Source organism: Symphalangus syndactylus, chromosome 17 (assembly GCF_028878055.3).
Source record: "Symphalangus syndactylus isolate Jambi chromosome 17, NHGRI_mSymSyn1-v2.1_pri, whole genome shotgun sequence".
Taxonomy (NCBI): Eukaryota; Metazoa; Chordata; class Mammalia; order Primates; family Hylobatidae; genus Symphalangus; species Symphalangus syndactylus.
In genome coordinates this window covers 24,794,750-24,821,557 of record NC_072439.2, presented here as the reverse complement: position 1 = coordinate 24,821,557, position 26,808 = coordinate 24,794,750, and the positions used below count along the sequence as shown (strand labels likewise).

General features: G+C 40.6%; 2 protein-coding genes across 23 annotated transcripts in view; one reads left to right on the top strand and one right to left on the bottom strand.

Annotated features, from left to right (window-relative positions):
• ZNF420 (zinc finger protein 420) overlaps positions 1-21,991 on the top strand; it is a 114,152-nt gene extending 92,161 nt beyond the window's left edge. For 14 of the 22 annotated variants that reach the window (XM_055247859.2, XM_055247860.2, XM_055247863.2 and 11 more), the window contains one exon: positions 18,831-21,991. In XM_055247859.2, coding sequence (XP_055103834.1) covers positions 18,831-20,761 — 1,931 coding nt within the window. In that variant the 3' untranslated portion in view covers positions 20,762-21,991. Of the gene's footprint in view, positions 1-14,084; positions 14,753-18,830 lie in introns of all 22 variants that reach the window. The other 8 variants (XM_055247871.2, XM_055247872.2, XM_063621263.1 and 5 more) reach the window with 6 other exon arrangements.
• LOC129466307 (zinc finger protein 585A) overlaps positions 5,061-26,808 on the bottom strand; it is a 111,118-nt gene continuing 89,370 nt past the window's right edge. The window contains exons 6-7 of the transcript XR_008652107.2: positions 13,018-13,094; positions 5,061-6,022 (exon numbers count right to left, since the gene is read on the bottom strand). The gene's annotated coding sequence lies outside the window, so the exon portion shown is untranslated. The remainder of the gene's footprint in view (positions 6,023-13,017; positions 13,095-26,808) is intronic.

Here is a 26,808-nt window from a genome sequence, read left to right as displayed (position 1 = left end):
CCTTGAGCGTGTAACCACCGAATCCATCTCAGCATTAAAGGGCATTAAGCCCAGGCTTCCTACTAGCCTTGCAAGGGCTCCAAGGTTGTTGTGGCTCCCACCTGGGTGGACCTAGAGAAAACCCAAGAAGGATACTGGTGCTGTATGGGAGTCCAGACAGGGACCTGAGCCCAGAAGACTGTCCTGGTGGCCCAGACGGGTGTGCCTTCAGCAGGTCTCCTTGCACAGGCAAGATAGATCTCTAATTACAGTGAGAGGGCTGGAGCTGAGACTGGGCCCCCTCAGGATTTGCTGTTGGACAGAGGCTGGCAAGCCTAACTTGTTGGCTTAGACAGGTGCACATCTCCCAGCATGTCTCTGCACAGATGGGGTAGTTCTATGACTACAACAAGAGGGGCTAGAGCTTAGACTGGGCCCTCTTGGGATCTGCTGTGGGACAGAGGCTTCCATGCACAGATGGAGTAGTTCCCTGACTGCAGTGGGAGGTGCTGGAGCTGAGCCTGGACCCCCTGGATACCCCTGTGCTGTGGGATGGCAGCTGATGAGCCCATCTCAGCCCACATGGGTGTGTCTCCCACCGTGTCTGCACAGAGGGGATAGTTCTCCAGTTATTGCAGGAGGGCCCAAGGCAAAGACTGGGCTTCCTCAAGGTCTGATGTGGGACAGAGGTTGGTGAGCCCATCGTGAAGACTCCAACTCCCAAACCATGAGATACAGATGAATCTTACTCTGGATCCTTGTATGAGCAGTTCTGAGCTGGCACCCCAGCTGAGGAGGCTGGAGCTAAGCCACAGAGCAACTGTGAGGTTCACTACCAGGACTGTTGTCAGCAGGCATAAGAGACTCTCCACCTGGGCACTAATGTGCATGATTCCTCATGGCAGATGGTTTTGGCAGATTCCTTTTGGCAGATGGTTTTGATTGCACGCCCAAGGCCAAATGGGGCTATAGCCAAGCCCTCTGGCGAATGGGGCCGTTTTCAAGCTTGAACCTGGGATCAGCATGGGAGATCAGCCACCTGGGTGCCAGTCTGCACTCTCAAAATGACTCTCCTAGGTCTTGGGCTTTACTCGAGTTTTACAATCTCCTACCTGAATTCCAAAGCTTCTGCAAAGAGACTTTTATCTGTGGATGGGTGCAGAATTCTTGTGAGGGGATATGAGTGGGTTACCTCCTATTTCTGCCATCTTGCTGACATCACTCCCATAATCTCTCATAAACACTTTTTAACTCCTAAATTTATGGTTTCCTTTTTCTCTCCAGTGCTTTGGATTTGTGCTAAATCTAATTTTTTTCACACGTCACTTTTTTTGTATTATTTATGGATATTTTCAAATAATTTTGGTATTTTTATTTTGATAGTTATTTCTGCTGTTTCTACATTTCTGATTTACTCATTTTCTGATTTTTATCTCACTTATATTTTGGTTTTTAGTTATGCTTTTTGGTCACTTCTTGAGGTGAAATCTTAATAATCTTAACTATAATATTTCTTATTTTTTAATAAATGCACTTAAGACTGTAAATTTCCTTGGGTACAATTTTAGCTGATTTCATGGGATTTCATACAAAGTTTCTTTTGCTATTTGGCTCTAAATTGTTTTAAAATTTTAAAATTTTATTTTTATTTCCTTCTATAACAAACATCATATAGAATTGTCTTAATAACTTAATTCTAGGATTATAATTTTTAGTTTTATGCTAATGTGATAATTGAAAACATTTTGTGTCAGTTTTATCTATCTTCCTTTATTATTAATTATGTTATAGTCTTCCTTGTTTTTATTTCTGGTCTGTTTATATTCTATTCTCTACTATGACGGTGATTAATTTCTCTGTGTGTCTGCTAGTTTTTGTTTATTTAGGAGCTAAATTGTTGGTTACATAATGGTCATGACTATTCATCCTCTTGCCTGGCTCTTAGATGATTTCCCTGAGCTGATTTTACTGAGAAAACTGAAGCTAGCAGAAGAGAAGAGAGTTTCTTGCTTCTTTGTGTGTTTACCTACCTTCATCTATACTCATTCGACCTCTTTTCCTATTGACATGTAACCTTTTTGTGCCTTTACTTAAGCCCAGTACCCTCACTTGTATACTGAATTCCATTCCTTCTCATATTTTTAAGGACACTGTTGAAGCAATTGCCCTTTGTCTCTTCTAACATGAACTTGTCCATACCTTTTACAATAATTTTCATCAGCATACAAACATGCCTTAATTTCTTCTATCTTAAAAGGAAAAAAACCAAAAACAAGTCTTTTGACACACATTTTCCTCTTGATATAGCCCCATTTCTTTGCTACTTTTTACAGAAAAATACAAAAGAATTTTCCATATTTCCTAACTCCAGCTCTTCTCTCATTCTTTTTTTTTGTCTTTTTTATTATTATACTTTAAGTTCTAGGGTACATGTGCACAATGTGCAGGTTTGTTACATATGTATACATGTGCCATGTTGGTGTGCTACACTCATTAACTCCTCATTTACATTAGGTATATCTCCTAATGCTATCCCTCCCCCCTCCCCCCACCCCATGACAGGCCCCAATGTGTGATGTTTCCCTTCCTGTGTCCAAGTGTTCTCATTGTTCAATTCCCACTTATGAGAACATGCGGTGTTTGGTTTTTTGTCCTTACAATAGTTTGCTAAGAATGGGTTTCTGGCTTCATCCATGTCCCTACAAAGGACATGAACTCATCCTTTTTTATGGCTGCATAGTATTCCATGGTGTATATGTGCCACATTTTCTTAATCCAGTCTATCATTGATGGACATTTGGGTTGGTTCCAAGTCTTTGCTATTGTGAATAGTGCCACAATAAACATACGTATGCATGTGTCTTTATAGCAGCATGATTTATAATCTTTTGGGTATATACCAGGTAATGGGATAGCTGGGTCAAATGGTATTTCTAGTTCTAGATCCTTGAGGAATCGCCACATTGTCTTCCACAATGGTTGAACTAGTTTACAGTCCCACCAACAGTGTAAAAGTGTTCCTATTTCTCCACATCCTCTCCAGCACGTTGTTTCCTGATTTTTTAATGATCACCATTCTAACTGATGTGAGATGGTATGTCATTGTGGTTTTGATTTGCATTTCTCTGATGGCCAGTTGATGATGAGCATTTTTCCATGTGTCTGTTGGCTGCATATATGTCTGTTGGCTGCATAAATGTCTTCTTTTGAGAAGTGTCTGTTCATATCCTTCGCCCACTTTTTGATGGGGTTGTTTTTTTCTTGTAAATTTGAGTTCGTTGTAGATTCTGGATATTAGCCCTTTGTCAGATGAGTAGATTGCAAAAATTTTCTCCCATTCTGTAGGTTGCCTGTTCACTCTGATGGTAGTTTCTTTTGCTGTGTAGAAGCTCTTTAGTTTAATTAGATCCCATTTGTCAATTTTGGCTTTTGTTGCCATTGCTTTTGGTGTTTTAGATGTGAAGTCTTTGCCCATGCCTATGTCCTGAATGGTATTGCCTAGGTTTTCTTCTAGGGTTTTTATGGTTTTAGGTCTAACATTTAAGTCTTTAGTCCATCTTGAATTAATTTTTGTATAAGGTGTAACGAAGGGATCCAGTTTCAGCTTTCTACATATGGCTAGCCAGTTTTCCCAGCACCATTTATTAAATAAGGATTCCTTTCCCCATTTCATGTTATTGTCAGGTTTGTCAAAGATCAGATGGTTGTAGATATGTGGCATTATTTCTGAGGGCTTTGTTCTGTTCCATTAGTCTATATCTCTGTTTTGGTACCAGTACCATGCTGTTTTGGTTACTGTAGCCTTGTAGTATAGTTTGAAGTCAGGTAGTGTGATTCCTCCAGCTTTGTTCTTTTGGCTTAGGATTGGCTTGGCAATATGGGCCCTTTTTTGGTTCCATATGAACTTTAGTTTTTTTCTAATTCTGTGAAGAAAGTCATTGGTAGCTTGATGGGGATGGCATTGAATGTATAAATTACCTTGGGCAGTATGGCCATTTTCATGATATTGATTCTTCCTACCCATGAGCATGGAATGTTCTTCCATTTGTGTTCTCTTTTATTTCATTGAGCAGTGGTTTGTAGTTCTCCTTGAAGAGGTCCTTCACATCCCTTGTAAGTTGGATTCCTAGGTATTTTATTGTCTTTGAAGCAATTGTGAATGGGAGTTCACTCATGATTTGGCTCTCTGTCTGTTATTTGTGTATAAGAATGCTTGTGATTTTTGCATATTGATTTTGTATCCTGAGACTTTGCTGAAGTTGCTTATCAGCTTGAGGAGATTTTGGGCTGAGACGATGGGGTTTTCTAAATATACAATCATGTCATCTGCAAACAGGGACAATTTGACTTCCTCTTTTCCTAATTGAATACCCTTTCTTTCTTTCTCCTGCCTGATTGCCCTGGCCAGAATTTCCAACACTATGTTGAATAGGAGTGGTGAGAGAGGGCATCCCTGTCTTGTGCCAGTTTTCAAAGGGAATGCTTCCAGTTTTTGTCCATTCAGTATGATATTGGCTGTGGGTTTGTCATAAATAGCTATTATTTTGAGATATGTCCCATCAATACCTAATTTATTGAGAGTTTTTAGCATGAAGGGCTGTTGAATTTTTGTCAACGGCCTTTTCTGCATCTATTGAGATAATCATGTGGTTTTTGTCTTTGGTTCTGCTTATATGCTGGATTACATTTATTGATTTGCATATGTTGAACCAGCCTTGCATCCCAGGGATGAAGCCCACTTGATCATGGGTAGATAAACTTTTTGATGTGCTGCTGGTTTCAGTTTGCCAGTATTTTATCTTCTCTCATTCTTTTGAATCTGGTTCAGTCAGAACTTGCTCCCATTATTCTGTGAATACTATTCTTGTGAAGATTACCAGTAATCGCCATTTTTAATTTAGGAAGCACCATTTAGGCCGAGCATGGTGGCTCACACCTGTAATCCCACCACTTTGGGAGGCCAAGGCAGGGGGATCACCTACAGGCAGAAGTTCAAGACCTGAAGGGGTGGCCTGCCCGTCCATACCTGTGGGTGTTTCTCGTCAGGTGGAATGAGAGACTGAGAAAAGAAAGAGACAAAGTATAGAGAAAGAAAAGTGGGCCCAGGGGACCAGTGCTTACTGGTCTCTGAGTTCCCTCAGTATTTATTGATCATTATCTCTACCATCTCGGAGAGGGGGATGTGGCAGGACAATAGGGTAATAGTGGGGAGAGGGTCAGCAGGAAAACATGTAAACAAAGGTCTGTGTCATAAACAAGGTTAAGAAAAGGTGCTGTGCCTTGATGTGCATGTATACAAACATCTCGGTGCATTAAAGAGCAGTATTACCGCTAGCATGTCTCACCTCCAGCCCTAAGGCGGTTTTCTCCTATCTCAGTAAATAGAACATACAATTGGGTTTTACACTGAGACATTCTATTGCCCAGGGATGAGCAGGAGACAGATGCCTTCCTCTTATCTCAACTGCAAAGAGGCCTTCCTCTTTTACTAATCCTCCTCAGCACAGACCCTTTACGGGTGTTGGGCTGGGGGTGTCGGGCTGGGGGACAGTCAGGTCTTACCCTTCCTACGAGGCCATATCTCAGGCTATCACATGGGGAGAAATCTTGGACAATACCTGGCTTTCCTAGGCAGAGGTCCCTGTGGCCTTCCGCAGTGTATTGTGTTGGGTACTTGAGATTAGAGAATGGTGATGACTTTTAACAAGCATACTGCCTTCAAGCACTTTTTTTTTTTAACAAAGTACATCCTGCATAGCCCTTTGGTAAATCCATTAAACCTTGAGTCAACACAGCACATGTCTCTGCAACCACAGGGTTGGGGCCAGGGTTACAGATTAACAGCATCTCAAGGCAGAAGAATTTTTCTTGGTACAGAACAAAATGGAGTCTCATGTCTACTTCTTTCTACACAGACACAGTAACAGTCTGATCTCTCTTTTCCCCACATTTCCCCCTTTTCTTTTGGACAAAACCGCCATCGTCATCATGGCCCGTTCTCGATGGTCGCTGTCTCTTCAGAGCTGTTGGGTACACCTGCAGACTAACAACAGACAGAACAGGCACACAAGGATTAATATAAAATTTACAATAGTAGAACTTCCGATGGTCTTAACCCAAGTGACAGGGTTAAGATTTGTGAGACCATCAGCAACTCCGCGATTGCCTCAGTTCCTGGTACCAAATTTAAATGGGCTTTTGATCCTTCAAAAATTTGCTCTTTTAATTTGGAAATGTCTAAAGTGAGATTATCTTTTCTTCCCTGTACAGTGATGCTCAGACTCATTATAAACTCCAGGTGTAATACAAAAATCTGACGTATTCCAGTATCACCGTAACTGGAAATGATGTTCTAAGCTCATGAGCCTATCTCCCATATCTCCCATCCAAATGACAGTTTGTCTAAGATCATTAATTTGATTTGCCAATTTTTGATCAATACCAGATTGTGAATTCCACCATCTTGTAGAATTCTTTTGCTAATCATTAACAAAGTTTACTGTCTGAACAGAAGAGTGCAATACAACTCCTGCCACAGTGGCTGTAGTTGTGACTGCAATTAATCCCATAATCACTGAAATTAAAGTAAAAGTGAATCTTTTGGATCTATTTAAAACGCCTTTTAATACTTCAGTCAAAATATGGATGGATGGCGAGGCCTCCCACAGTTGGTCCTTGGACATAGGGATCCACACGCCTTCCCTTGCTCTCACTAGCAGAATACTGTGCTGCCAATTGAAAGTTGAATCAATGCAAGTGAACAATCTGCAATTTTCACAGGTTATAATTTGGGAGTCTGGTTTAATAACTATATTTCCTACAACTAGCATATAAGGGCACTTTACACAACCTTGTAAAGGAACCGTTAGACTGGAATTTAGGTCGTTAGTATAAAATGGCTTACGATCTCATTTCTGTAGCTTGATTTCCAGACCAAATTCTAATGCAGTATGAGGCCACAGTAAGCCTCCATAATTCTGGATGTTCAGGACCAGAAACAAGACCTATTATTTTTGATCTTGGAGTAGAGATTCTTTTTTCTCCCCATTCCCAAGGGTAGAAAGACTGTAATTTTTTGTGCTTATGTTTGTCTAAACTTTCTGTTAAGTCACTATCAACAGTTGGACTCACTTGTGCACTGGAACACGATTGAGTTTGTCCTGTGCAATTGTGGTAGAATTGACCTCGAGGTGCCCAATCTATAATAGTTCCAAATTCACCACACTATTGGCCACACATTCTTCCCAAACTAAAACTTCTGTGTCTTTTGATCCTTTGGGAATTTCCTTGGGGCAAGGTTTCCCTTTAGGCCTAAATTTTAATGATCTTTGATAAGAAAAGTCCTGTAAATAATTTACTGTGGCCTGAGTGACATTCCGCTTACCATGTGATAAGTTAGTCTACTGGTGGTACTGACAGTAGGTTCTTCTACCAACCAATTTTGGATTGTAGGCATTAAACATCCTGGTGTTCTCCCTAGGCAAATAGGAGGATAACGATACCCAGTGGAAATATTTATCATCATTCCTTCTTCCTCAGGTTTGGCAGGGCAGTGATCATCTGTGGGGCCAGGTACCCATACGCTATTATTAACATATACTTCAATAGGATTATCCATCCATGTGACTGCCCGAATTAAGGGCGGGAAAGGCACATAGGCCCAGTAGGTATAATTAGCTGCAGCTGCTGCTCCTACAGGCATGGGGAGACTTACCACCATTGATACAATCATCAAAGCTGCAAGCAGCATACTCTCTGGAGTTTGTGTCACCTTTGTATTCTCAAGGCCTTTTTTAGCTAACTGTGTCAGCTTCTTTAATTGTGCCCAAGTCGGCGGCTCTGCCTTCTTGGTGAATGGCAACTTCATCTATACTTCTGACATCACCATTTTCTCTTGTGAGTTGATGGTGCTCGATTGCGGTGTTTGTTTCTGTCTCCGTGGAGGTGCTTTTCTTTGCATCTCCAATGGGTTCATTGTAGAACTTCAAATGTCTAGTTGGTATCCAAACAGGAAGCTGATTTTCTCCTGGTGAAACACAAGCAAAACCTCTCCTCCATGTTACCACCTTCCCTCTTTCCCATGTCTTATTTTTGTTGTCTTTCTACCAAATCAGTTTTCCTTCATGTGGGCTATTCTTTTTACCAGTAAGATGTTGTTCTGCAGGAGTAGTAGTCTGATTTCTATAAATGTTTAAAAAATTTAAAGTATAGAGTGCTAGATTAAGTTGCATCTGAGGAGTGGTACATTCCTTACTGTCTCCCCCTTCTTTTTGTTTAACTAATTGAGTTTTGAGTGTTCTATTAGTTCTTTCAACTATGGCTTGTCCTTGGGAATTATAGGGAATTCCTGTTGTATGTGTAGTTTTCCACTAATTTAAGAATTTTTGGAAAGCTTTACTACAGTATCCTGGTCCATTGTTAGTTTTAATTTTTTCTGGAACTCCCATTACAGCAAAATAAGATAATAAATGTTTTTTAACATGAGAAGTACTTTCTCCTGTCTGGCAGGTTGCCCATATGAAATGTGAGTAAGTATCAACTGTTACATGAACACATGATAACCTTCCAAATGAAGGTACATGTGTGACATCTATTTGTCATAACGCATTAGGACACAGACCTCTGGGATTAACTCCTGCCTCTTGAGTGGGCAGGTGCAGGACTTGACACTGGGTGCAATGTTGTACAATATTTTTTCCTGTTTCTAGGTGACATCAAATTTGTTTTTTAATCCTGCTGCATTTACATGAGTCAAAGCATGAACTTCTTGTGCTTTTATGAATGCAGATGATACCAGTAAGTCAGCTTGTTCATTTGCTTTAGTTAAAGGCCCTGGTAAATTAGTGTGTGCTCAAATATGAGTAATATAAAATGGGAAATTTCTTTTTCTTACAATTTGTTGTAATAAATTGAACAGCTGGTTTAACTAATCATCCATGCTATATTTAATTAGAGCTGTCTTAACATCCTTCGTGGCCTGTACTACATATGCAGAATCGGATACAATATTAAATAGGTTCATTAAAATCTTGCAACACTGTAGTGACTGTAACCAACTCTGCTCTTTGAGCCGATTGATATTGAGTTTTGGTTACTTGCTCTTTTGGCCCTGTGTAAGCTGCTTTTCCATTGTTGGAACCATCAGTATATACTGTCAGAGCATTTTCTAAAGGTTCATGACTGGTAATTTTAGGTAAAATCCAAGTAGTCAATTTTAAAAACTGGAGGATTTTTGGTTTTGGGTAATGATTATCAGTAATTCCCACACAATCAGCAAGACCAATCTGCCATGCACCAGAATTGATAAAGGCTTGTCTAACTTGTTCCTTGGTTAAAGGGACAACTATTTTGTCTGGGTCATTTCCACACAATTTTATTATTTGTAATCTTGCCTGACCAATTAATGTAGCTATTTGGTCCAAGTACAATGTAAAAGTCTTAATTGTACTGTGAGGAAGGAATGACCACTCCACAAGATCAGTATTTTGAACAATGATGCCTGTTGGAGAATGTGCAGTAGCAAAAACCAAAAGTTGGAGTGGGGCTAAGGGATCTATTCTATTTATTTGCACTGACTGAAATTTTTCTTCCACTAATTTAGTTTCTTTTGTTGCCTCTGGGGTTAATATTCTTTTACTATTTAAGTCTGGGTCTCCTCTTAAGATAGAGAACAAATTTGACATGGCATAAGTAGGAATGCCTAGAGTTGGCCAAATCCAATTAATATCTCCTAGCAATTTTTGAAAATCATTTAATGTTTTTAATGTGGCTTTTCTTATTTCTATTTTTTGTGGCTTAATTTTTTTATTTTCTATCTGCATCCCCAAATAATGAAAAGGAGTAGAGGTTTGAATCTTATCAGATGCTGTTGCCAGTCCTGCATTGGCAACCTCTGCTTGCAGAACTGTGTGTAACAGTCAATTAATTTGTCTCTCATTTCTGCAGCACATAAAATATCAACATACTGAAAGATATAACAGTCTGAAAACTTATCTCTAACTGGTTGAAGAGCTTGACCTACGAAAGTCTGACAAATAGTTGGACTATTAAGCATTCCCTGAGGTAATACTTTCCACTGAAACCTGGTGGCTGGTTCTTTATTATTTATGGCTGGTATAGTAAAGGCAAATTTTTCACAATCCTGCTCCGCCAGAGGAATGGTAAAAAAGCAGTCCTTCAGATCAATTATAATTAAAGGCCAGTCTTTTGGGATCATGGCCGGAGAGGGCAACCCCGGTTGGAGATGCCCCATGGATTGAATTAAGGCATTTACGGCCCTTAAGTCAGTTAACATACGCCATCTGCTGGATTTTTTCTGAATTACAAACACAGGAGAATTCCAAGGCGAGAATGAAGGCTCAATATGTCCGTTTTCTAATTGTTCCTTTGCCAATAAATGTAAAGCCTCAAGTTTTTGTTTTGGTAGCGGCCACTGATCTACCCATACAGGTTTTTCTGTTTTCCAAGTTAATGGAATGGGTTTAGGAGGCTCTACAGTGGCCGCCCCTAAAAAGGATACCCTATTGCTTTTCTTTCTTGATTTTCCTCGGTCTCGATTGGGACTTTAATGCCATTTTCATTTTTTCCTAGTCCCTTTCCTAGTATGTATCCCATCTTAGTCATGATTTTTTGACTCGTGGGGCTGTATAATGGAGCGGGCATAGTGATTTCCACACCCCGTTGTGATAAATCTTGACCCCACAGATTAACAGGAATTGAAGTAATCATTGGTTGAACAGTACTTTCTTGATTATCTGGCCCTAAAAAATTAAAATCATAGTACTTTGATATACTTCTGAGGCACTGCCTAAGCCGACAAGTCCTGTAACAGCCTTTTGTTTAGGCCAATTTTTTGGCCACTGATTTAAAGCAATGGTAAGAGACATCTGCTCCAGTGTCTACTAACCCTTCAAACTGTTTTCCTTGACTAATGGCCTTACACACAGGTCTGCTCTCTGAGACCTGACTTGCCCAATATGCAGCCTTTCCTGCTGGATCAGTGCTTCCAAACCCTCCTGTTCTTTTTATCTCACTGTTTTCAACCTTAATATAAGGCAGGAATAATAATTGAGCAATCCTGTCTCCTGGACTGGCATTCCAAGGAATTGAGGAGCTAATAACCAATTGAATTTCGCCTTTATAGTCTGAATCAACCACACCAGTATGAATTTGAACTCCCTTTAGATTTAGACTCAATCTTCCTAAGATTAGTCCTACAGTCCCCTCAGGCAGTGGACCATATATCCCTGTGGGGATTTTTTGTGGGGGCTCCCCTGGAAGCAGAAAGACTGTTTGTATAGTACACAAATCTACTGGTGCACTGCTGCTTGTGGCCAGAGACAATTGCTGTATTGTGGTAACTGGCCCATTCCCCGAGGCACTTGTGACAGTGGGGGTTGTTGTCCCTGAAAACCCTGAGGAACAAAGGGCTGAATTGGGAATGCCCCAGTTTGTTGCGGGGCCTGAGGCTGGCCCCTCTTCTCGTTTCCCAACAACGGTTGCCCATTTTTATCAAATTTAGAACGACATTGATTAGCCCAATGTTTTCCTTTTTTACATCTTGGACATAAGTCAGGTGGCTATTTATCTGTTGTTGTAGTAGTTTGAATAGTTATATTTTGTTTATTTGAAGCTGGGCAATTCTCTTTTAGATGACCAATTTGTCCACAATTAGAACATTTTCCCCTAAATGTTCTAACTTGTCCTCCTAAAGCAACTCCCATTATTGCTTAAGCCATAAGCATAGCTTTATGCATAGCTCCTCCAATTCTATCACAGGCTTTTACGTACTCTGAGATTACATATGATCCTGCCTGGACCTTTCCTTTTAATGGCTTAATGGCTGATTGACACTCAGGATTGGCATTTTCATATGCCATCAACTCCACTATGACCTTATGGGCATTCTCATCGGTAACTGACTTTTCAGCAGCATCTTGGAGCCTTGCCACAAAATCAGGGTAGGGCTCTTTAGAGCCTCGTGTTACTGTATTGAATGAGGGGCAGGCGGTTCCTGGGTCTTGGATTTTTTCCCAGGCTCTAAGGCAGATAGGTCTAACTTGCTCAATGGCCTCATTTTACATTATTGCTTGTTGATTAGTAGTGCTCCAATTTTGACCTGTTCCTAATAGTTGATCTGCATCTATGTTAACTGGAGGATTGGCAGCCCTATTTTTTCGGACCTGTTCTTGTGCCCCATCAATCCACCAAGTCTTAAATTGTAAAAATTGAGAGGGTGAGAGTGATGATATGGCCAAAATCTCCCAATCATAAGGAATGAGTCTATGTCCATGAGCAATGGAATCTAATAATGTCCTCATATAAGGGGAATTGAGTCCATACTGTTTTACTCCCTCTTTCGTATCTTTTAGCATTTTTATAGAAAAGGACTCATATCTGGCCTCAGCTAGGGGAGGTGCTCCCTCTTGGGCCTCTTCTTCAGGTGGTGTCGGTTCTAATATTACTGGGAATTACCACGCCTCAATATCTCCTTGTTTTCTTGCCTTATCAATAATTTTATGTAATGCACTACCCTGTCCACTAGGTGGTGGTGTAGGATTAAGTCTCATAGTGGGCGGCTGAGGATATAGCGCCCTGCCCTGTGGTGCTGGAAACATTCCTGGCTGTCCATACTGACTTTCTGGGGAGGGCTGATCCTGAAGTTTGGCTGGCGGCCAGTATCGATAGGCTACTGGCGGTTGGGCCTTATTTTCCACCGGCTGATATTGTGGATACTGTATTTGGATTGGCATTGCCGTGACAGAGACTCTTATCTTTTTCTATTTGATATTCTTTTTGGGTTTGTACTTGTCTAACCTGCATTTGAGGTTGTAATGTTACAGGCATCTGAACTTCTGGGAGAGGAGTTGGCCATCGTGATTTAGACTCTGATGGCCCCACTAATTCTGGACCTTTTTCTTCTAATTTTAACATTTCAGGATATATCACTTCCTGTAATTGATTATAGTCAACATTTTGCATTGACCGAGCCATTACCGGCTCTGCTACATATAGGTTCTTCCGAGCGCATAAGCTTACCGCAAGGCTGACCATAGACGTACTCAGGAATCTCTTGTTGACTTGTCCTCAATGACCATCTCGAGTGTACCTTCACCCTAGAGAAAAGCATCTACGTTGGGCACCAGATGAAGGGGTGGCCTCCCCTCCACACGTGGGTGTTTCTCGTCAGGTGGAACGAGAGACTTGAGAAAAGAAAGAGACACAGAGATAAAGTATAGAGAAAGAAAAGTGGGCCTAGGGGACTGGCGCTCACCATATGGAGGACCCACACCAGCACTGGTCTCTGAGTTCCCTCAGTATTTATTGATCATTTTCTCTACCTTCTCGGAGAAGGGGATGTGGCAGGACAATAGGGTACTAGTGGGGAGAGGGTCAGCAGGAAAACGTGAACAGAGGTCTCTGTGTCATAAATAAGTTTAAGAAAAGGTGCTGTGCCTTGATGTGCACTTATACAAACATTTCGGTGCATTAAAGAGCAATATTGCCGCTAGCACGTCTCACCTCCAGCCCTAAGGCAGTTTTCTCCTATCTCAGTAAATAGAACATACAATTGGGTTTTACACTGAGACATTCTATTGCCCAGGGACAAGCAGGAGACAGATGCCTTCCTCTTATTTCAACTGCAAAGAGACCTTCCTCTTTTACTAATCCTCCTCAGCACAGACCCTTTACGGGTGTCGGGCTGGGGGCGGTCAGGTCTTTCCCTTCCCACGAGGCCATATCTCAGGCTATCACATGGGGAGAAACCTTGGACAATACCTGGCTTTCCCAGGCAGAGGTCCCTGTGGACTTCCGCAGTGTATTGTGTCCCTGGATACTTGAGATTAGAGAATGGTGATGACTTTTAACAAGCATGCTGCCTTCAAGCACTTTTTTAACAAAGCACATTCTGCATAGCCCCAAATCCATTAAACCTTGAGTCAACACATGTTTCTGCGAGCATGGGGTTGGGGCTAGGGTTGCAGATTAACAGCATCTCAAGGCAGAAGAATTTTTCTTAGTACAGAACAAAATGGAGTCTCTCATGTCTACTTCTTTCTACACAGACACAGTAACAGTCTGATCTCTCTTTCTTTTCCCCACAGAGACCAGCTTGGCCAACACGGTGAAACCCTGTCTCTACTAAAAATACAAAAAAATTTAGCCAGGCGTGATGGCACATGCATGGATTCTCAGCTACTTGGGAGCTGAGGCAAGAAAATCACTTGAATCCGGGAGGTGGAGGTTGCAGTGAGCTGAGATCATACCACTGCACTTCAGCCTGGGCAACAGAGCAGGACTCTGTCTCAAAAAAAAAAAAAAAAAAAAAAGAATGCACCATTTTGCCTCATCTCTCAGCATTTGACATAACTGATCATTCCTTCTTAAAACACTTTTTTCGCGTGGCCTCTGGGGTTCCGTGCTCTCTTAATTTTTCTCCTTCCTCACTGGCTATGCCTTCTCAGTCTCCATTGCTGTTTCCTTCTCATCTACCTGAAGTGACCCAGGGTTCAATCCTCAAACTTCCCTTTTTCATCCTTCCCCTTCTGTTTTGTATATAAAGGTACGCCCTGGGTGACCTTATCAAACTCTTGTAGCTTTAAATGTTATTTCGTGATGACTTTCAAACATATCTGTAATCCAAACACCTCCCTAGAATCACATACTTGCACATATGTGTCTATTGAACATCTTCATTTGCTATCTAGCAGTTCAAAACCAGACTTTTCACATTCCCTCCCAGGTCTGCCCCTATCACAGTGAGGAGTTCTCAGTAAGTAGCACTTCCATTGTTCCAACCTTTCAGGCAAAACATGCATAGTCTTCCTTGTCTTCTCTTTTCATGTTACATGTCCATTCCACCAACAAATCCTCTTTAGTATACCTTCAAAATATATCCACTATCTAATGATACCTCACTTCCGCCACCCTTACCTCCACGATCATCTGGTCTGAGCCAGGTGGATTATTGTTGTAGCCACCTAATTTCTATCCATGTAGCTTCTGCACTTTCCCATTAACTATCTTTGTATTTACTAATTTTGGCTCCCCAACTCAGAGTAAAAGTCAATTTTTAAAAAATGGCCCAGACTGAGGTCAGATGGATTTTTTCCTGTCTGAACTTTAGGCCTTGAATAGGTTCCAATTTTGTAAAGTGGTTTATTTCTAATCCCTGCCCTTTTGTGGGTGAAGGCCTTGTCTCTTGAATTTTTTCAGAACACCAAGATACAACCTTAGGCTATTGAAGCCAGCAAATGTCCCAAGGGTAGCTCTAACTTCAGAGCATGTTCACCTCTCCAGTTTCTGGCTTTCACTTCATTGCTTGATCTTATTTTCTTTTACTTTTTTTTTTTTTTTTTTGAGATGGAGTCTTGCTCTATCACCCAGGCTGGAGTGCAGGGTGCAATCTTGGCTCACTGCAACCTCCACCTCCTGGGTTCAAGTGATTCTCCTGCCTCAGCCTCCCAAGTAGCTGGGACTACAGGTGCATGCCACCATGCCCAGCTAATTTGTGTGTGTGTGTGTGTATTTTTAGTAGAGACGGGGTTTCACGAGTGTTAGCCAAGATGGTCTCAATCTCCTGACCTCGTGATCCACCCACCTCAGCCTTTCAAAGTGCTGGTATTACAGGCGTGAGCCACTGCACCCAGCCTTAATCTTGTCTATATTTTTAAAAGGATGTTTGTCATATTTTACCCACCATTTATTGGTGTTTGTTAGGAAATCTGATATACCATTCAGATACCAACTGTATCCACCTACTATCACAGTCATAATATACAACAGTTCTATTAACCATCCCTAAATTCCCTCATGCTTTCTTGTCAACCCCTCCCCTTTCACCATTCCCAGCCTATGAAAAACTACTCACCAAATTCCATCCCTATAGTTTTGCTTTGTCAAGAATGTCATATAAATAGAATCAAAATATGGCTTTTTTCACTTAGCAAAATATATTTAAGATTTATCCATATTGTTGCATGGATCAATTTGTTTCTGTTATTGTTGAGTAATGTTGCATGAATCAATACTTTGTTTCTCTTATTGCTGAGTAATGTTCCAGTATCTGGAGGTGCCAAAGTTTGCTGATTCATTCGCCTTCTGAGGGACATCTGGTGTTCCAGTTTGGAGCACTTCTGAATAAAGCTGTTATAATCTTTGACATATTGATGTTTGTGTGAGCATAAGTGTGAATACTAATGTGACCACTGTATCATATGCTAAATGTATGTTTAACATTATAAGAAACTACCACATTCTTTCTTACCATAGTTACAGCGTTTTGCACTCTCAGCAACAGTATTTGAGAATTTTTGTGTTCTGTTTCTTGATCTGTATTTCTAACTGAGATATTCTTTATCACTGCAGACTCCTTCCCTTATATTGGATAATTGCCTTTTTTTTCTTTTTCTTTTTTCTTTTTTTTGAGCCGGAGTCTCACTCTGTTACCCAGGCTGGCTGGCTTGCTAGTGGTGAGATCTTGGCTCACCGTAACCTCTGCCTCCCTGGTTCAAGTGATTCTCCTGTCTCAGCCTCCCAAGTAATTGGGATTACAGGCGCCTGCCAACACACCCAGCTGATTTTGTATTTTCTTTTTTTTGAGACAAAGTCTTGCACTGTCACCCAGGCTTGAGTGCAGTGGTGTGATCTCAGCTCATTGCAACCTCTGCCTCCCAAGTTCAAGCGATTCTCCTGCATCAGCCTCCGGAGTAGCTGGGATTACAGGCACCCACCACCATGCCTGGCTAATTTTTTGTATTTTTAGTAGAGACAGGTTTCATCATGTTGGCCAGGTTGGTCTCGAACTCCTGACCTCAAATGATCCACCTGCCTTGGCCTCCCAAATTGCTGGGATTACAGGCATGAGCCACTGTTCCTGGCCTGAATAATTGCCTTTTTTCTTTCCAACATTCCATGAGATTATAGAACGCTTTCATTATGTTTTAGACCTGTAGTAGTGCCTGGGAGCTCTAGGATATGTTCTTCCCAGAACACACAGAATTGTCCTTGAATAGACAAGTAAATAAGAGAAGACATGAGGCAAAGCATGAAGAAACAAAGGAAACTATGAACTAAGGATAAGTAAACAAAAGCAACTTAGTATCCTATTTGAAAGGGATAGGGAGAGCTAAAGAAGAGCAATTGGAGAGGCATGTAGGATCATAGATTTAGTATGGAGGTGCTTTTGTTTCTATCTATAAGGAAGTTATAGGGAAACCACCGATCACTGGTTCCTAGGCATATATACCAGTAGGGTGGTATGAAGGGCTGATTACAGAGGAACAGGACAAGGGTATTTTGGAGTGACAGAAGTATGATGGTGGGTGGATACATTATTTGAGTCCTTATAAGTCAAAGTTTCTTTTGTTTTTTCCCCTGTTTTTCATTCACCTGGTTTTTATTGAGTGCTAGACATCACAAAGAAAAGTTACAAGATTTCAGTCCTTGGATAACATTATACAAAATCCAATAAAGATTTAAGTTTGCTATGGCAAGCAGTATTGAATCACCTTAATCCAAATGTTTGAATTTGAGCTGATTCAATGATGATTCAGACTTCAGACTCTGTCCAGATCGGTCTACTGTTTCTCCTTTATTCCTCAGTATAGCCCTCAGGGTTCCCAACCCAAAGTATAAAGAATTTATGGCAGGCCCTGTCCTCCAGTTATTGTTGCCCAGCCCTGTGACACAGTCCAAAACACTGTTTAGTTTCTCCCCCTGTTAGCTTTTTCTAGAATTATAAGACTTCTCTAAGTGGAAATGTGGACCCAAATGTTGGGCTTATCTCTTTGACTTTTCATATTTTTCAATTTTTAGCCACCCACTCTTTATTCTTATGTAAACACTCCAGTCCCTTCACTCAGGTGCCTTTTATAATTTGTTTAATTTGTATAATTGCTATCATTTAGAAAGTTGGTGTAAATTACCTAAATTACCAGAAATGAATGTTTAAGATTTAGGGATTGAAAATTAAATTGAGACCTGAAGAATGAGAAAGAGCATTTGTATAGTCTCATCCAGAGCAGTCCAAAGAAATGGAATAGGCTCTGGCTAGCTTTTAATTGAAAAAGGTCTGTGACTTTTTCAGAGTTGAAAGGAAGCTAGTTTTTCTGGCAAATAAGGAGCAAAGCTGAGAAGGCTGAACAGATACATAAGCAAGGACAAGATCATAGAAGGGGAAATGAGTCAAAGTCATTGAAGAGTTTGGATTTTATATTGTTTAACATGGAAGCTACTAAAAAGTATTAAGCAGATAAAGAAAATCATGATCTGAATCTGAATCAGTTAATAGGAAGGATTAAAAGTACAGATCTCCAGGATCTTTTTCTGATTCACTAGCAGTTAGTCTGGTGTAATGTTGGACAGCTATAATTTTAACATGCTCCCCAGGTGATTTTGATCCCCACCAGAGCTTGAGTACTCACTTTAAAATCTTTCTTAATCTCTTCCCTTATCTTCTCAGGTGAGTTTTCATTATTCTCTAATCTCTCAGATGCCCCTTACATATATTAATACATGAGATCCTTCTAAGCTAATTTTTTAAATTCTATATAGGAACATTACTGTACCATGAAATCAGTGTAGTGGGGTTTGTCTGTGTGTGTATGAGAGAGAGAAATTGAAAAAAATAGAAATGTTGCAGAATAGAACAGAAAGCAGGGAAGATACTGTTTTATGAAAGTGTGTATATATAGTAGGTTGTGATGTGAAAGGTAGGTATCATTATGGGTCATAATATTTGAAACAAACTCATGCATGTCTGTTATTTCTTATGGGCATTATTTTCCTATTATTTGTCTTTGCTATAGAAGTTATATTTCTCAATTTTTTTATTCTCTCTTATCTTTCAGACTTGCCTTCAAGGTGTGCAAGTAAGGACTTATCTCCAGAAAAGAACACTTACGAAACACAATTATCCCAATGGGAAATGAGTGACAGACTTGAAAACTGTGATCTTGAAGAGTCCAATTCCAGGGATTATTTGGAAGCCAAAGGCAAGAGGGAGAAGCAACAAGAAAATCAGAAGGAATATTTCAGGCAAGGGATGATCATATATGACAAAATGTCCATTTTCAACCAGCATACTTACTTATCTCAACATTCAAGATGTCATTCTACTGAGAAACCCTATAAATGTAAGGAATGTGGGAAAGCCTTCAGACGAGCCTCACACCTAACACAACATCAAAGTATTCATACTGGTGAAAAACCTTATGAATGTAAGCAATGCGGGAAGGCCTTTAGTCGTGATTCACAACTCAGTCTTCATCAGAGACTTCATACTGGTGAGAAACCCTATGCATGTAAGGAATGTGGGAAGGCCTTTACTCAAAGCTCACAACTTATTTTACATCATAGAATTCATACTGGTGAAAAACCATATAAATGTGAAGAATGTGGAAAAGCCTTTATTCGTAGCTCACAACTTACCCGACATCAAAAAGTTCATACTGGTGAGAAACCTTATGAATGTAAAGAATGTGGGAAGGCCTTTACTCAGAATTCACAACTTACACTACACCAGAGACTTCATACTGGTGAGAAGCTCTATGAATGTAAAGAATGTAGGAAGGTCTTTACTCAGCTCTCACAACTTATTCTGCATAAGAGAATTCATACTGGTGAGAAACCCTATGAATGTAAGGAATGTGGAAAAGCTTTTATTTGTGGCTCACAGCTTTCTCAACATCAGAAAATTCATAATGGTGAAAAACCATATGAATGTAAGGAATGTGGAAAGGCCTTTATTCGGGGCTCACTACTGATGCAACATCAGAGGATTCATACTGGTGAAAAACCCTATAAATGCGAAGAATGTGGGAAGGCCTTTATCCGTGGCTCACAACTTACTCAACACCAGAGAATTCACACCAATGAAAAGCCCTATGAATGTAAGGAATGTGGAAAGATGTTTAGTCATGGCTCACAACTTACTCAACATCAGAGAATACATACTGGTGAGAAACCCTATCAATGTAAGGAATGTGGAAAGGCGTTTAATCGTGGCTCACTCCTTACACGACACCAGAGGATTCATACTGGTGAGAAACCCTATGAGTGTAAAGAATGTGGAAAAACCTTTAGTCGTGGCTCAGAGCTTACTCAACATGAGCGAATTCACACGGGTGAGAAACCCTATGAATGTAAGGAATGTGGGAAATCTTTTATTCGTGGCTCACAGCTTACTCAACATCAGAGAATCCATACTGGTGAGAAACCTTATGAATGTAAAGAATGTAGAATGGCCTTTACTCAGAGTTCACATCTTTCCCAACATCAAAGACTTCACACTGGTGAGAAACCCTATGTGTGTAATGAATGTGGAAAGGCCTTTGCGCGTGGCTTACTACTTATACAACATCAGAGAATTCATACTGGTGAGAAACCATATCAATGTAAGGAATGTGGGAAAGCCTTTATTCGTGGTTCACAGTTGACTCAACATCAGCGAATTCACACTGGAGAAAAACCCTATGAATGCAAGGAGTGTGGTAAGGCCTTTAGTCATGGCTCTCAGCTTACTCTACATCACAGAATCCATACTGGTGAGAAGCCCTATGAATGCAGAGAATGTAGAAAGGCCTTTACTCAGAGCTCACATCTTTCTCGGCATCAGAGAATTCATACTGGTGAGAAACCATATCGATGTAAGGAATGTGGAAAGGCCTTTACTCGTGGTTCACAGCTAACTCAACATCAGAGAATTCATATCAGTGAGAAATCTTTTGAATATAAGGAATGTGGGATTGACTTTAGTCATGGCTCGCAAGTTTACATGTGAATTGTCTGATTCTTTGAGATCACTATGAAGAGGTTCTCTGGTTGTTATCAGCAAAGAATTCTCACAGATGTGAATATGGGCACACATTTGCCTCAAATCACAGCATCAGATAATTTATGTGAGAGAAAGAAAATGTTAGTGTCATTCATATAGAAAAACCTATCATTACTGGAAACCTATTAAACATTAGCAAATCGGAGAATAGTTTTAATATAGTAAATGTAGGAAGCCCTTTAGCCATATTGAAAACAAATATCTTTTTCAACATTATCTTAGCTCCACTAGTTGATCTTTTTGTTATATGTATCATGATACTTAACCTCTACCTTGGTTTAATCATTTTAAGGTAGACCTAAGTATATTACCTTTATTATAAGATTCTTGGAAGTATTATGTAAGTTATTACATGTAAAAGCTCTTAGAATGGTGCCTTGAACATAGCATACTACAAATATTAGCTACCATTTTCACTAGTATTATTTTAGAGAATTTGCATGAGAGGAGAGTACTTATGAGTGTAATGAAAATAGGAGAGTACTTTTGACCGTAATGAATATCAACACATCCTAGATGACTTGGTTGGGGGGCACTGTATGCCATAATGAATGTGAGAAAGCTGTCATTTAAATCTCATCCATTATTGCTATAAGAGGAAATTCATACTGTTAAAAAAAAACCAGTGGATTTAATCAGTGTATTATTGAGCACAGCTGTTAGAGAAGTGGGGCAAGGTGTGAAGTGATTTTTAACAAAGTCTAAGATCCAAAGTCTAATAAATCTAGGAATTTTTTTAAAACATAAATGTATTGCTTTTGAAGTAAAATAAGAACTGATATTACAGACTATTTTGCAATGAAAAATGATGAGAGTTTGTGATACAGACTGCTTTTTTCCTACCCTATATCTATTTTCTCTTTTTTAGTAACAAATTTCTGGGCAGAAAAACTATCCCAGCCTTCCTTGCAGGTCAACAAGATAGAAGTGGTATTTATATGAGTAGGAGATTTATGAAATCCATTTTTCCTGTCTTTTTTTTCCCTGCCTACAATGTGGACATCTAAGCTGGAGCTCCGATACTCTCATGGGGACTTTGAGAATGGTATCTGGGTGTTATGGATCATGGAGCAGAAATACAGAAGGAGTCTGCAACCCTGATGACTTTGTGGAATAGCCATACTAGCTCTGGTCTGCTTGCCTCCTGTATTTCTTTAAATAAAATTAAACATCTTATTTGTTGATGCTATTGTAGTTCTGTTATTGAAAATAATAATTCTTAAGGATATAAAATTTTGTACCTGGAAGTGGGATGCTATGGGTAAAAGAAATCTCAAATGGGGTATTGACATAGGGCCACTGAGAATGAGGAACTGCCCAAATTAAGCTAGGAATTTGAAGTTTCTTGTTTTAATAGGCAGGACGTTTTGTCACTGCCTCCCACTCTTACAAGCATGCTTTATATCAGTTGATGCTATAATGTTAGAGGAAATGCTAGAAGTGATTCAGAATATGTGTGTTGCATATTTCTTGCTGCTTTCAGTAATGTCTTGTGAAAGAGATAAATTTAGAGTAGAGCTAGGCAGCCCACTAGCAGCAATTGAAAGCAATATTGCTTTGGTAAGATGTTATCTATGATGGCAGGCTCTCAGTCCTCCACCCTTAATCCACTTACAGTGATTTAATATGACAACCTGAACAAGAAATTAGACCAGTGCCAATGCATACAAAGGTAGTCTGCTAGTAAGTATGGTTATGCTTTCCTCACAGGAGCCTATTGTTCTAAAAGTAGTTATTAGGTACTTAATATATTCCAGCCACTATGTTAGGTGTTTTGGATATTTGTCAGTGAACAATTCTAACAGGAGGAGGTAATCATACACACAGAGTATGTTAGAACGTAAGTGTTAGGGGGAAAAAGGCATTCAAAAGACAGAAGGATATGATCATTTAGGTTGCTTTGGGAAATACAGTGATCAAGGTAGAACATCAAGAAGGATAGACATGAGCCAAGACTTGAAGGACTGTGGTGATTCCAGGCAGAGGAGAGAAGTCCTACAATGGGACTACACTGAAGTGTTTTAGGAAAATTGAAGTTATTGAAGAACACTGTGCAAAGGGATGGTTCCTAGAGCAGAACAGAGATAACAGCTATGTCTTGCCAAGCGTGCAAGCCATTATAAAGATACTTTATTTTGAGGGAAACACGACTGTTGAAAAAAAGAAAATCGATGGGAGGAACCAAGATGGCTGAATAGGAACAGCTCTGGTCTACAGCTCCCAGCGTGAGCGACGCAGAAGACAGGTGATTTCTGCATTCCCAACTGAGGTACCGGGTTCATCTCACTGGGGAGTGCCAGACAGGTGCAGGACAGTGGGTGCAGCACACCGTACATGAGCCAAAGCAGGGTGAGGCCTTGCCTCACCTGGGAAGTGCAAGGGGTCAGGGAATTCCCTTTCCTAGTCAAAGTGGTGACAGATGACACCTGGAAAATCGGGTCACTCCCACCCTAATACTGCGCTTTTCCAACGGTCTTAAAAAATGGCACACCAGGAGATTATATCCCACACCTGGCTCAGAGGGTCCTACGCCTATGGAGTCTCGCTCACTGCTAGCACAGCAGTCCGAGATAAAACAGCAAGGCTGGGGGAGGGGCACCCACCATTGCCGAGTTAGTTTGATGAGGTAAACAAAGCGGCTGGGAAGCTCGAACTGGGTGGAGCTCACCACAGCTCAAGGAGGCCTGCCTGCCTCTGTAGGCTCCACCTCCGGGGGCAGGGCACAGACAAAGAGCAGTAACTTCTGCAGACTTAAATGTCCCTCTCTGACAGAGTTGAAGAGACTAGTGGTTCTCCCAGCATGCAGCTTGAGATCTGAGAATGGGCAGACTGCCTCCTAAAGTGGGTCCCTGACCCCTGAGTAGCCTAACTGGGAGGCATCCCCCAGTAGGGGTGGACTGACACCTTACATGGCTGGGTACTCTTCTGAGACAAAACTTCCAGAAGAATGATCAGGCAGCAGCATCTGTGGTTCACCAATATCCGCTGTTCTGCAGCCATCACTGCTGATACCCAGGCAAACGGGGTCTGGAGTGGACCTCCAGCAAACTCCAACAGACCTGCAGCTGAGGGTCCTGTCTGTTAGAAGGAAAACTAACAAACAGAAACGACATCCACACCAAAAACCCATCTGTACATCACCATCATCAAAGACCAAAGGTAGATAAAACCACAAAGATGGGAAAAAAACAGAGCAGAAAAACTGGGAACTCTAAAAATCAAAGCGCCTCTCCTCCACCAAAGGAAGGCATCTCCTCACCAACAATGGAACAAAGCTGGAAGGACAATGACTTTGACGAGTTGACACAAGGCTTCAGACGATCAAATTACTCCGAGCTACGGGAGGAAATTCGAACCAATGGCTAAGAAGTTAAAAGCTTGGAAAAAAAATTAGACAAATGGATAACTAGAATAACCAATGCACCAAAGTCCTTAAACGACATGATGGAGCTGAAAACCAAGGAATGAGAGTTACGTGACGAATACACCAGCCTCAGTAGCCGATGCGATCAACTGGAAGAAAGGGTATCAGTGATGTAAGAAAGATGAATGAAAATGAAATGAAGCGAGAAGAGCAGTTTAGAGAAAAAAGAATAAAAACAAACGAACAAAACCTCCAAGAAATATGGGACTATGTGAAAAGACCAAATCTATGTCTCATTGGTGTACTTGAAAGTGACGGGGAGAACGGAACCAAGTAGGAAAACACTCTGCAGGATATCATACAGGAGAACTTCCCGAATCCAGCAAGGCAGACCAACATTCAGATTCAGGAAATACAGAGAACGCCACAAAGATACTCCTCGAGAAGAGCAACTCCAAGACACATAATTGTCAGATTCGCCAAAGTTGAAATGTAGGAAAAAATGTTAAGGGCGGCCAGAGAGAAAGGTCGGGTTACCCACAAAGGGAAGCCCATCAGACTAACAGCTGATCTCTCGGCAGAAACTCTACAAGCCAGAAGAGAGTGGGGGCCGATATTCAACATTCTTAAAGAAAAGAATTTTCAACCCAGAATCTCATATCCAGCCCAACTAAGCTTCATAAGTGAAGGAGAAATAAAATACTTTACAGACGAGCAAATGCTGAGTGATTTTGTCACCACCAGGCCTGCCCTAAAAGAGCTCCTGAAGGAAGCACTAAACATGGAAAGGAACAACCGGTACCAGCCACTGCAAAAACATGCCAAATTGTAAAGACCGTCGAGGCTAGGAAGAAACTGCATCAACTAACGAGCAACATAACCAGCTAACATCATAATGACAGGATCAAATCCACACATAACAATATTAACTTTAAATGTAAATGGGCTAAATGCTCCAATTAAAAGACACAGACTGGCAAATTGGATAAGGAGTCAAGACCCATCAGTGTGCTGTGTTCAGGAAGCCCATCTCACGTGCGGAGACACACCTAGGCTCAAAATAAAGGGATGGAGGAAGATCTACCAAGCAAATGGAAAACAAAAAGAAAAGGCAGGGGTTGCAAGCCTAGTCTCTGATAAAATAGACTTTAAACCAACAGAGATCAAAAGAGACAAAGAAGGCCATTACATAATGGTAAAGGGATCAATTCAACAAGAAGAGCTAACTATCCTAAATATATATGCGCCCAATACAGGAGCACCCAGATTCATAAAGCAAGTCCTTAGTGACGTACAAAGAGACTTAGACTCCCATGCGATGATAATGGGAGACTTTAACACCCCACTGTCAACATGAGACAGCTCGACGAGACAGAAAGTTAACAAGGATACCCAGGAATTGAACTCAGCTCTGCACCAACCGGACCTAATAGACATCTGCAGAACTCTCCACCCCAAATCAACAGAATATACATTCTTTTCAGCACCACACCGCACCTATTCCAAAATTGGCCACATAGTTGGAAGTAAAGCACTCAGCAAATGTAAAAGAACAGAAATTATAACAAACTCTCTCTCAGACCACAGTGCAATCAAACTAGAACTCAGGATTAAGAAAGTCACTCAAAACCACTCAACTACATGGAAACCGAACAACCTGCTCCTGAATGACTACTGGCTAAATAATGAAATGAAGGCAGAAATAAAGATGTTCTTTGAAACCAACGAGAACAAAGATACAACCTACCAGAATCTCTGGGACACATTCAAAGCAGTGTGTAGAGGGAAATTTATGGCACTAAATGCCCACAACAGAAAGCAGGAAAGATCTAAAATTGAGACCCTAACATCACAATTAAAAGAACTAGAAAAGCAAGAGCAAACACATTCAAAAGCTAGCAGAAGGCAAGAAATAACTAAGATCAGAGCAGAACTGAAGGAAACAGAGACACAAAAAACCCTTCAAAAAATTAATGAATCCAGGAGCTGGTTTTTTGAAAAGATCAACAAAATTGATAGACTGCTAGCAAGACTAATAAAGAAGAAGAGAGAAGAATCAAATAGACGCAATAAAAAATGATAAAGGGGATATCACCACCAATCCCACAGAAATACAAACTACCATCAGAGGATACTATAAACGGCTCTACACAAATACACTAGAAAATCTAGAAGAAATGGATAAATTCCTAGACACATACATCCTCCCAAGACTAAAGCAGGAAGAAGTTGAATCTCTGAATAGACCAATAACAGGCTCTGAAACTGAGGCAATAATCAATAGCTTACCAACCAAAAAGAGTCCAGGACCTGATGGATTCACAGCCAAATTCTACCAGAGGTACAAAGAGGAGCTGGTACCATTCCTTCTGAAACTATACCAATCGATAGAAAAAGAGGGAATCCTCCCTAACTCATTTTATGAAGCCAGCATCATCCTGATACCAAAGCCCGGCAGAGACACAACCAAAAAAGAGAATTTTAGACCAATATCCTTCATGATCATCCACGCAAAAATCCTCAATAAAATACTGGCAAACCGAATCCAGCAGCACATCAAAAAGCTTATCCACCATGATCAAGTGGGCTTCATCCCTGGGATGCAAGGCTGGTTCAACATACACAAATC